The sequence below is a fragment of the Camelus dromedarius genome, chromosome 18, assembly GCF_036321535.1.
Source record: "Camelus dromedarius isolate mCamDro1 chromosome 18, mCamDro1.pat, whole genome shotgun sequence".
Taxonomy (NCBI): domain Eukaryota; kingdom Metazoa; phylum Chordata; class Mammalia; order Artiodactyla; family Camelidae; genus Camelus; species Camelus dromedarius.
In genome coordinates, this window is record NC_087453.1 from 44,601,708 (window position 1) to 44,613,726 (window position 12,019).

The 12,019-nt window shown below is 50.8% G+C and overlaps 1 protein-coding gene across 5 annotated transcripts in view; it reads left to right on the forward strand.

Moving 5' to 3' along the window:
• The window catches only part of SLC24A3 (solute carrier family 24 member 3), a 427,850-nt gene that overhangs the window by 361,243 nt on the left and 54,588 nt on the right, over window positions 1-12,019 (forward strand). For all 5 annotated transcript variants that reach the window (XM_064475910.1, XM_064475911.1, XM_064475913.1 and 2 more), the window contains one exon: window positions 8,725-8,799. In XM_064475910.1, the coding sequence (XP_064331980.1) occupies window positions 8,725-8,799 (75 nt within the window). The remainder of the gene's footprint in view (window positions 1-8,724; window positions 8,800-12,019) is intronic.

Consider the following 12,019-nt stretch of genomic DNA (forward strand, 5'->3'; position numbering starts at 1 on the left):
ACGATATGGCACAGACCGGGACACCAAAGCCATCTCTCAACCTTGGCCCGGTCCTTTCAGGGTTCATAATTGATAAAGTGAGGAAATATTTGCCTCTGACATGTATCTGGCTACTAACCCAAGTGGCACAGATTTAAAAACAAATTCAGTACTTTGGTCTGGATTTCTTTGGACTGTCTTTTCAGTAGATGGAGTAGGAAGGCCGGGCAGGGAGCAGGAATGTTCTGGCATGGTCCTGCAGAGGGATGTGCAGACGAGTGGTTTCCCCAGCATCTTATGCAGGGTCGGTGCTAGAAGCTGATGAAGGAGGAAACCCCATACAAGCAGTGCTTCTAATTTGCCCCTGCAGCTCAGCCACACCCGGTGGCCGTCTGGCCAAGATCTTAAGTGACGGCCGATGCCCACTGCATCCCGTCCAGACCCCACTGCCCAGGGTGGCCTCACCCGTCTCTTGCTGGTTATACTTCAAGTTCTCAGGTGTGACTCAGACTCCGAAATTCTCTGTCGTCTACACCAGCACTTCTCACACTAACGTGCACCTCGGTCACCTGGGGGTCTGGCTGAGATGCAGGCTCTGATGCAGCTGGTCTAGAGTGGGGCCTGAGAGCTGCCATTTCTCCCGGGCTGTCCCGGGCCGCACGTCGGGTAAACAGTGGGGCAGCACTGAGCTGGGGAGAGAGCGTCTCTTCAGTGGGACTTACTGGGCTGAGACAGGAGAATGCGTGTGAGCCACTTCAGTCCCTCCCGGAAAGCTCTGAATACAGCCAAGCTGCTCTCCATGGTTATACGTGAAACAGATACAGCACACGCAGTCGAAAGCTACAGACAGCCACAAACAGTGTTTTTGCCATTAGCTTCAGCTGCCTCCATCAAAGTTCTTATCGGGGCAGCCAGGATGGACTGAGAGCCACCTTACCTCCCGTCCCTTTCGGGTGGAGGGACAAGTGATTAAATGATGAAGAGCCAGGAACTAAGGCGGAGCAGAACCTCAGGGCTTCCATGTCCAAAAACTAGATTAAGGGGTCTGTGAACTTGGAAGAGAAAAAAATACACCTTCCTTTTGCTGACCACTTAGATTTAACATTTCATTTCATTATTCGTGAGGAGCTGACATAGTAACATTAGCTGGGACTCTGTCTCCAGCAGGAACATAAGCTGTTTCCATGCTCTGTTACAGTCGTGCAGACATGCCAGACCCTCGCCCTTCACTACCATGCTTAAATGACTAACGTCCTGTAATGAGGACATTTGCAGGCTCTTGTTAATAAAGAAATAGACATCACCATATCTCCGTTTCTCAATGCTCTGATAGCTGGCTTTCGAAAAATCAGTTTCTTTATAATTCTTTATGGTTTATGTTATGCCTTTTAATACACAGTTCTGAAAAGGGGCACACAGCGTGCAAAGGGGCACACAGCACAGGATGCTTAGAACCCCGAGCATGGCGTCGGGCAGTAGAGGAACAGCCACTGGTGTGTCCAGCACTGTCAACACTAATTAAAATAATTCTTTGAGAACTGGGGTCACGGATGCCTATTCCAGCAGGGCCTGGGTATGGAGAGCAAATGAGTGATGGGGTCAGGCCTGAGGATCTCCACAGCAGAAGGAGTGGAGTACGTGGGAGCTGACTCTTGCCTTTGGAGTGGGGGGCCGTAGAGTGGAGGGACTGTGGCAAGCTGAAAACCACACGTCCCACCTGAAGAGGGCTCCGCTGACAGCCCCACGGCTGCACCAGCACACCCCCAGGGTGCCAGGTCTTCAGATTTTGTCAAGAGAAGCCAAAAGTCTCAGTGTGGTGGAAATCTCTCCCCAAGTTGTAATGTACGTGTGGGCAGTTGTTGCAATTAACAAGAAACAAAGGGGAAAAACTCGGGGCCTGGGCCTGGGTGAGTGGGGGAAGGGCTCCTGGAGCACAGCCGGGGTCCCCTTCCCGAAGGCGGGGTCGACTCCCCGTGAATTCTGGTGTGTTCGAGACTACTCTGAGCGACCGAGTTTTGAAGGCCTAGCGGGCAGTCGCTTACATTCAACATGAAAACTCCTGCACATAATATTTCAGATGATTTAGAAAGTACTTCTGCATCCCAGGCGCTCCGGGCCGTCAGAGCATCCGAGGCCACTGTTCAGTACGATCGCTGAAGGGCCTTCGGGAGACGGCTCTGTGCCCATGTGGTCCCAGTGTGGCCTCGTTTTCACTTAAATGTCTCCAGCAGCAGTTTGTTTACTTGTCATTTGTTCTCCTTGCATAAAACCAGGACTCACAATGGGTATTCATAGAAAAAAAGAAATTAAAAAAATGCAAATTCATTTTCTGTTCCTGTTCGTGAAGATTAATAGCAGAGGTTCACTGTATTTTGCAAGAGCACATGGCTGTCTGTTTACGTGGCCTGACCGTTACTGTCCTTTCTCAGCAGTGAACGTCTAGAAAGCAGGGGCCATTTGTATCCAGTGACTTTTCTCAGGATTGCGGTGTTTGGAAAGTGCACTTGAATAATGAACAGGCGATGGCGCCAAGCCCTCTCCGTGGGTGAACAGGGCCTCCCCTGCTCCGGCCCCTCTGCCGCTGGGTTTTCCCACCCCACGGGGGGACCTGCAGAGCCCACCCTCACTCCACACTGCGTGGCTGTCTTTCCTGAGATGAGAACTGGCTGTAGGAACAGTGCCAGCTCGAAAGCTTGGAATAAAACTCATGTTACCATTTTCAAATCCCTTTACCATGAAATTTGTGTGAAATAACAACGCTTCTCAGACGACGGCAGTTTTTATGTTTTACGTCATGTAACTCTTGTGACTGCTTCCATGGCTTTCTAAAAAGGCAAACCGCTCATGAGTTGAGGTATGTGTTCCTTTTAAAATGTGTCTGCAATGTCAAATTCCATCCTCCATCAAGAAAAATCATCCTAAATATTGTATTATGCTTGTATATTTCCATGTATATAAATAGCTGTCTACTGATTTGCAATAGAAATCCATATACAGACAATGGTTTTATCATAAACAATTAATTTTAACCTCCTAGAAGGCTTCCAAATTCCAGATTATCACTCAACATTGGAATAAAGGAGGTTTTTTTTTTTTTTTTCTGTTTTGTAAGTGTCTTCTTTTTTTTGTCTTTTGGCCTTACTCCACTCTGAAACTAAAGGAAATTAGAAGAAGGAAACTGAAGCTGTGTATTCAATAGAAAAAGTGTGAAATGCACTCCAGAAATAGAGAAGCAACATCAAGATGAGATTCCAGCCGGGAGGGGATCCTCGAGCTGTAGAAGGAATCAGAGCCTCTGGCCTTAGTGTACAGAGGGGTTTGCCAGCATGCGTATTATTGATTAATGGGGCCAAGAGCAGTATGACTCACCGCCGGTTCTCTCCCAGGACCCTGGCCCTGGTCTCTTGCAGACATTTTGCCAAGTGCTCAGAAAGCGCTCTTCTCATCAGCGTCTCCCCTGCTCTGGCTTGGGTGACACCTGTCCCCGGATGCCGGAGAGCATCCCGTGTTGAGGCAAAGGTGCTGACGGATCCCTCTCTGCCCATAAATGTGTTCAGGGTCTGAGCCAGATGGTTGCTGGCCTCCTTCTAGAGATAAAAGACCCTTCACCAAGAAGCAGAGGCACTGGCTGAGACCCCAGCGTCAGAGTGTGTATCCGCGTCTGGGGCAAAGTGAAACTTTCAATCACCAATGTGCTGTGTTGGTGTTTGTTTTTTTAAACTAAACCAGCTAAATACAGTAGTTTTCAGTTATTTAACTGACTCTCTCCCTCCTGGAATTTGTCCACACCATATCCACATCCAAATCTACATCCAAGGTCACTGTGGTCACTCCTTTCTGCTTTGCTTGCTTTGCCCTGAGTCCCTTTAAAGCAGTGCATTTTTGATTTGGGGGCTTTTGTTAGTTGAAGTATAGTCAGCTTACAATGTTGTGTTAATTTCTGGTGTACAGCATCATGTTTCCGTTTGTGTGTGTGTGTGTGTGTGTATGTGTACATATATGTATATTCCTTTTCATAGTCTTTTCCATGATCGGCTTTTCCAAGGTACTGAATATAGTTCCCTGTGCTCTACAGTAGGACCTTGTTGTTTATTTTATATATAGTAGTGTGTATCTGCAAATCCCAAACTCCCAGTTTATCCCTCCCCACCCCTCAACCTTGGAATAAAGAAGAGGGTATTTTTTTGTTTTTGGAGAAGTGTCTTTTTTTTTTTTTCTTTTGGCCTTTCCTCCCTGGTAACCATAAGCTTGTTTTCTGTCTGTAAGTGTTTCTGTTTTATAAATAAGTTCATTTGTGTCACTTTTTCCAGATTCCACAGATAAGTGATATCATATGGTATTTTTCTTTCTCTGTCTGACTTACTTCACTTAGAATGACAATCTCCAGGTCCGTCCATGTTGCTGCAAATGGCATTATTTCATTCCTTTTATGGCTGAGTAGTGTTCCATTGTATATGTACGTACCACGCCTTCTTTCTCCAGTCATCTGTCGATGGACATTTAGGCTGTTTCCATGTCTTGGCTGCTGTAAGCAGTGCTTCTGTGAACACTGGGGTGCAGCTATTAAAGCAGCATATTTTTGAAACTGAGCTGTGGTTGCTGCTTTCTGATCTCTTGCCTCCACCTCTTCCGTCCTCTGGCTGCCGTATCTCCATGCCTGCCTGATGGCTTAAAGTCATGGAGGGAAGAAAGTCTCCACGGGAGGCTTCACAGACGGGGGTCTGCTTTCACTCCTGCCACCCTGCCTGCCCTGTAGCACTGCGTGCGGGGCCAGGGCCGTGAGACACAGACTTCCTGGGTTCAGAGCCCAGCCCCCACCCCACGGCTAGTTGTACGATCTTGGTCGAGACCTCAAACTTGGCCAAGCCCAGATTGCTGGCCAGTGGGGGTGACAGTGCCCACCTTACTGAACTGACTGAGTGAGACAACCCTTCCAGATCTTCTTATGTACAGGAAACATGAGATACTGATTTGCTGTTGTGATGAGCGGTGGGCACGGAAGGGTAAGACAGAGGTGAAGACGAGGTCACGGTCACAGCGTTCACTGTGGTTACGCAGAATCAAGTATGCCTTCACTTTCCCTCTAGAGCATGGAGAAAAATTATTCTCTGATTTGGCGCCTTCTTACTTGTCCTCCGATTCATTGCTTCTCTAGAAAAAAATTGGTTTTGGTAAGTGTAGGCTCTGAATCTGGAGCTGAAATTGGGGGACAGTCCATACATTGAAAACTATTCTACTTATAAAGAGGTAAAATATATCGTTATCCACGCAGATTTGACATCTACGCCAAGGGTGAGGTCTGTGTCGTGCAGCTGTAAATCTAAGTGCGTAACTTGGGTTATACTTTTTTGTTTTTATTTTAGTTTTTATTTTTATCGCAGATGTATGCACAGAGCTTTTGGAAGCAGCCAGTCCCGGAGGGCTTGTTAGGAAAGGCGGCCACCCTCCGGGCCCCAGCACCAGTTTCCTGCCCATCAGAGGCAGTTGCTTTCCACTGGCTTGGCTGTTACATGCTCAGTGTCTCCAAGTTACACACTGCTACTTGATTTTTCGGTGTCGAGTATTATCCGTGGCTTCACAGTATGGAAGAGGAGGGTTAAGGTGTCTTTCAGCCCTACCCACCCCTACTACCCACCCCTCCGTCCTCCCCGAGTAACCACACCATCAGTGTGGTTAGGCAGTAGTCTGTGCTCCGTTTATCATGACTGGATGACCACTGCGTACAGCTGAGCCGTGAGTACGTAAAGACTCACCTTCCTTTCCTGCACAACTCTGTTGTCCCCGTGGCTTCTAACTGTCTTTTTTGTTGTTGCTGTTCATTTGCTTAGGTTTCTATGTTCTATTCCCAGAGATTTCCAGTCTCCTTTCCGTGGGTTCAGAATTACCAGATATTCGATCAGTTTTTGTCCCTTTGGCATCATTTCTTCTGAGTCTTCTGACCTGCAAAAGTTTCATTTTGGAATCTCCTTTCACCACCTTTCTAGAATCCTCCTTCACCACCATTCTGGAAATCTCCACTTATTACACAGATTTTTACTGTTTGGTGTGATGACTGATTGTGACATAATTCTGTGTAACAGGTGGTTTCCTCCCTGGTTTTGGTGGAGCACATCCTCAAGGAGCTTTTTGAAAAAGGGTACCCAGAAAGTAAATTTTTTAAGAAAGTTAAACTTTTATTTTTATTCTTCTCTCACTTTAAATGAACAATGTGGCTGGGTGTTGAATTCCAGGTTGAAATCATTTTCCTTTCTTATTTCAAAGGCGTTCATTCCTCCATTGTCTTCTAGTTTTCAGTGCTTTTGTTGAGAAATAAAATGTCACTCTGGTGTTGACTATTTGCATATAACCCAGCTTTTCTCTCTCTGGCAGTTTCTGGGACCAATTTTTGGCCCAGTATTCTGAAAATTCATTATGATATGCCTTGGTATACATCACTTTGTCCACTGTGCCAGAAAATGCACATGTCTGGGAATTTGTCTCTAATTATTTATTTGATTTATTTCCTCTCCTCTGTTTTCTGGAACTTCTGCTCTGTAAATGCCAGGTCTCCTATTTCCGTTAGGGTGCAGGATGTGCAGTGACTGATCTGCTTGAAGTGAGGGAGGAAGTTTGGGGTTAAATTCTTAAACAGTCTCTCGGTCATCCAGCATTCAGGCCCACCTTTCCCGCCACATCTAGAGCTTGGCTCGCTGCCAGCCAAATGACCATCTCTTCTTCTGGTTCCCAGCCTCCAAAATCTTGTTGCTCTGGTCAGCTCTTCTATTATTTTTTCCTCGCAGGTTTATGTCTTGTTAAAATAAATATCCCTTCACTGTTACCTTGTTACAGTGTAACAAGAAAGAGCAAAGATGCTGGGATGTGTTCAGTCTGCCATCTTTAACTAAAAGCCCAAACGATTCTTTAAGAAAATTCAGAATTGATATTTGTCACATGCTCTAAGTCCACTTGCCTAATTCTAATAAATTTTAGTCACAGCCTTTTATGACCTGAAGGAAAATGAGCAGTCTGGTCCACTTCATCCTGTTCCGTAGGCGGTGAGCGATGGTCACCCGTTCTAAGAGCAGGCAGAGCAAGGGGAGCCTGATAAAGGGTAGAGGGCGCCTTATAGTCCTGATGTGAGTCTTGAGGCACGAGTCCTTTTCTGGACAACCCCGTCATCTGCAACCCAGATCTGCAAATACGAAACCTAATAAGGAAAATACCTCGGTGCCCCCACAGCAGCGGAAGAAGGCGTGAGTGGGGAGAGGCCGACCTCCTTGTTCACTGACGGTTCTGCTTAAGTCGCGGCTCTTCTGCTCGCTGAATCCAGAAAGCCCTCTGTGTTCGGCTCTGCCCGATCTTTCCCTTCAGACAGGCGGGGGGAGGGGCACCTTTGCCTTTGCCTGGACTCTGTTTCCCTGTTGTCTTGCGTGCAGCGTGTGGCTGTCGCCAGCCCGGCTGAGAGCTGACATTTGCAGCGTCCTTCTCCGCTTCCGAGGCCGAGGGCAAAGGCAGCTAGACGTCCGTGGCCTGTGGCCGTGGCGGGGCTGGCGCTTTTCTCAGGAGGCGGGAGGGGGATGTGCCTGCCCGCCCAGGAAGCGCCCCCCGCGTGGCACTGCTGCTTTCTGCGGGTCTGCCAGAGCGGACCCACTCACAAAGCACAGGAAGAACACGGGGTTTCCCGCCAAAAGAGACTGAAGGGCTTGAGGAGAAAGGGCTCTTCCTCCAGAACAGAGATCTTGACCCGGCGTTGGCGCCCCGCCCCGCCCCGCGCCGCGCCGCCCCCACGCCCCTCCCCTCCCCTCCCCACGCCCCTCCCCTCCCCTCCCCACGCCCCTCCCCTCCCCACGCCCCGCCCCTCCCCTCCCCACGCCCCGCCCCTCCCCTCCCCACGCCCCGCCCCGCCCCTCCCCACGCCCCGCCCCTCCCCTCCCCACGCCCCTCCCCTCCCCTCCCCACGCTCCTCCCCTCCCCTCCCCACGCCCCTCCCCTCCCACAGCGCCAGCCCGGCCCCTCCCCTCCTCCGTGCGCCAGGGGCCTCCTTCTCCCGCAGGAAGTCTGCACACAGTGGGTCAAGGCGCTTAGCCTCCAGCAGCGTGTCCACTGGTCTCAGCAGAGCCACCACGTCTTACAGGGACATCTGCCCGCTGCTAAGATAACATTTTCTCTAGATCAATATGCAAAACAAGATTTTAAAAATTCTGATTAAGCCAGGGGTCAAGTGTACACAGGGCCAGGCATTTAGCAGAGATGAGAGAAGAGGGCCGGGGATGGGTTTAGCAGGTCAGCTGTCCGCGCCCCTTCTGAAGGGCGGCAGCTGCCCGGCTCTGGGTGGAGTGCTGACAAGGACACAGGGTGAGATGGCTCCTCCCGTCCCCTTGGCGTTAGGGATGCTGAGCTGAGGTTCCTGGGAGACGCGGGACTTTGACTGGGCCTTGCAGGACCTGCCTTGGTCTGTCCGTCCACCCAGCCTTCCCTGTCCTCCAGGGGTCAGACCCCAGTCCTGGCTGGGCAGCCCTCCCACCTTCCCCAGATCCCTCCCTGTCCTCTCTCCTGGGCGTCACCCCAGTGAAGCCACTGCAGATTCAGTTCCATCGCGGCATCTGATTTTCAGGGGCTCTGGACTATTAGCCCTAAAGACCTTCAGTAAAGCCCTGTCAGCCGGCAGAGGTCTGGGTCCAGGATGGAGAGGAACACTAGGCTGTGTGTCTGGGAGCCTCCTTTGCCAGGCTGCCCCTTTTCTCACCTTCTCTCCCCTCTTCCCAGGTTGTGGCTCTTTCCTCCTGGTGCCTGCTGCGGGATTCGATTTACTACACGCTGTCCGTGGTCGCGCTTATCGTGGTAAGTGTGTGGCGGGCACCTCGCCAGGATCCAGGCCTTTTCCCTCCCAGTCACCCTCCCCCACTCAGGGTTGCGCGCGGCTCCTCCAGGCGGAGCAGGTGCGTGGAGGCGGCTGTTCTTTCTTCCGGCTGCTTTGATCACCCAGGACCCAAGCCTGGTGCTCTGCGCTCTGAGCCGGGGCTGGCTCTGGTCACCGGGCTCCACGAGCCTGCCCTGCTGTTCTCCTGTGAGCCCCAGCCCGCCCCTCCCTCTCCTCGCGGGCTCCTCAGTAACCCCCTTCGGCATCAGTGTCCCTGGGTGGGGAATTCCCTCCCCGCCCTCCCTGGCCGTCCCGCAGTGCCCAGTGCCATCGTCACCCTCACCGCATTCCTGGCAGTGGCATCCCTGAGGCCCGTGGTGGGTAAGCAGCTTTCTACCAGACACCTTCATGTCCCAAACCCAACGCGTCTCTACACTCCCATTCCCACCCTACCCGGGGGTGTGTTAAACTGACCTTCCCCGCAACTCCCACTGCACCCACTCAGCTTAATTGTCCTGTGAGTTTTCACTTTGGAAAAACCTCCCCAGCGTCCCCCCCACCGTAGCCCATTTTGCTTGAGGTTTCAGGCCTCTCTGGCCTGAACTGACCAAGCTCATTGTAGGTTAATGTTGCAACAAGTAACCTCCCAGCCGCCCACCCACTTCTCCTCCCCCGGTCGGTCCTCAGAGCCACCCCAGTGGTGTCTCTACAAAGAAAACTTGCAAATGCCCGTCTTTGGTTTAAATGCCCAGTGGCTCCATGTCGCCTGTGGGGACAAACCCAAACCCCTCAGCTCGGCAAGGGGAGCCGTCCAGGAGAAGGAGGACAGCAAGTCAGAAGGACACAGACGTGGGTGTCAGCAGCTCTGACTCCTCCTCTGGCCCCCTCCCCCCTGACCGGCCCTAATGACCTTGGGGGAATCAGTCTCTACAGGCTTCAGTTTTCTTACCTACAGAACAGAAATAAGATCCACTGAAGGGCCGACTGTGCACAAAGCACTGCCTGTAGATTATTTAATTGTAACTCTCTATACAGATGAACCAAAAGTGATGTTTAACACTAGGCTTTCCCCAAGGAATCAGATGCGCCCTTCAGTCAACAGCAGGTCTGCAGTCAGTTAGGTTTACAGCCACAGCCTCCTCATTCCAGGGGCAACTGATGACCTGGAGGGTCAAGACCAGCCCCCAGGAACAGAAGGGCTCCAATGATCATACTGGAATGAAGACGCTTGTGTGCCTGTTGAACTCCCGATCAGCAGACTTAGGGACACACGTGAACTCTGTGTTCTTGTACCTGTGGAAAAGGTGTGATCACCCCAAATCTAGAAGCCTGCATTCACCCAGCCCAGACTGCTAAAGCAAACTCTGCAGGAGCTTTGTCCTGTGACGTCCAAGCCCATGCACATCACGTGCGCTCTGCTCTTCTGCCTTCGGGGTATTTTAGGATGATTCTTGGAAGTTACTTTTTTCAAGAGACATCTTAGGGGGTGGAGTAACTGAACAGAGCTCTGCACTTTGCTGAAATCCAAAATCACGCCCACCCTGCTAGAGGCGAGGTGATGAGACAGAACAGCGCAGTCCAAGACCTCCCCAGGAGCGTAAACTCAGCGACATCCACGCCCAGTGGCAGAACTGCCAGCGTCGGCTTCCCTCTGTTTTCACATAGCCGCTTCCTGGACTGTGTGTGAAATAGCCTGTCTTCTGTCAAATTTATCTGGACGTGTTTGAGATAGAACAAGTGTGATGCTGCTAATGACGTGTAAAGTAGTAAAGCGATTTTGCTTCCTCTGGCTGTGGGTGATGCTCACCCGCGCAGGGATTTTGGGCAGAGCAACCTGTCTGCTGTGGATGAATCAGAGCTGAGCCAGCTGCACATGGGACGCCAGCGGCTCCGACAGCAACAGAGTGTAAAAGCAAGTGACTCTCTGCTGTGACCTAGAGGTTGGACTGAGTCTTTACAGACCCGGCGTCAGGGCTCGAGTTTTAGGATCTTGAGAAAAATTACATTTCTCCACTGTTAGGAAGTAATGGAAAAGATAAAATCTGAGACCTCAGGGTTTAGTCTTGATCCTTTTTACTTTAACAGAAGTTCCTCCAAATTCAGCATGCCCTGGAAACGCCCAGCATGCTTACTGGAAACACACAACCCAGAGATTTTAATTCAGTAGGTTCGGTGGTTGGACCCAGGAAACTTCACCTTAACCAAGATCTTCCTCTGTGAGTCTGATGCCAGCGGCACCCACCGCACTTGGAGAAACACAATCTCAAATATGGTTGGACATGATGTTCGTCTGCTGCGTGGCAACGATCGTCTCCAGGGTAAACTTTGGGAATGGCCAAGGTGGAGCATGGTGGTGGCTTGGTTGTCTGGATTCCTGACAGCTGTTAGTTCTTGGGGTCCTCTCCACCTGAGACTTAAAAACGGTGCGAGGAGCAAAGCAGCCTTGTGTCCAGAGGAGCAGCACTTAGCACAGGGGTTTCTCGGTTTCCCCAAATCTGCCCCAGCGCCAGCCCCAGGCCGCCGCTCCACATGCTGAATCTTTCTGTCAAGGTTTCCTAGTCTCCTCTTTCTGTTTCTATGGTAACAGAAGCACTTTTCTTCAGGTTTTCCTTCCATAACACGAAGCTTCTCCATCAGACCCGGCAATGGGCGCTGGAAAGTCCTGTATTTAAAAGCTCTCCTTCTACCCACAGATAATTACCAACCATTCCAGTAATTTATTTTAACTGTTAGGGTTTTTTTTTTCACCCTCTCCCCTTTTGTATGGTTCTGAAATGTTCAGAAGATGGACTTGCAGGTCCCCCAAGGTGATGGAATGAAGCACTCATTCACCTGGAGGGCACATCTGGACTGAGTGGGACCAGATGCCACTTCCATGTACATCCCAGCGAGAGGCCCTTCAGACCCACGCAGAGGAGCCCTGAGGACAATCTGTGAGGGCTGGGGATCCAAAGAGCAGGGAAGATGACTTCTCCCGGGATGCTGAAGGGCCGCTGGGCCAGGGGAGTGCTCAGAGGGTCATTACTACCCAGATTCCAAAACAGCTGATGCAGAGGGACAGGCCAAGAAGCCAAACCACAGGAGTCGGGCCAGCGCGCACATTCTGAAACCAACAGAGCTTCAAACAGCTAACTTAGAGACAAGGGACTCAGTTCATGTCACGTCACATCAGGAATCCACCTAACCTTTGCTCTCTGCTGT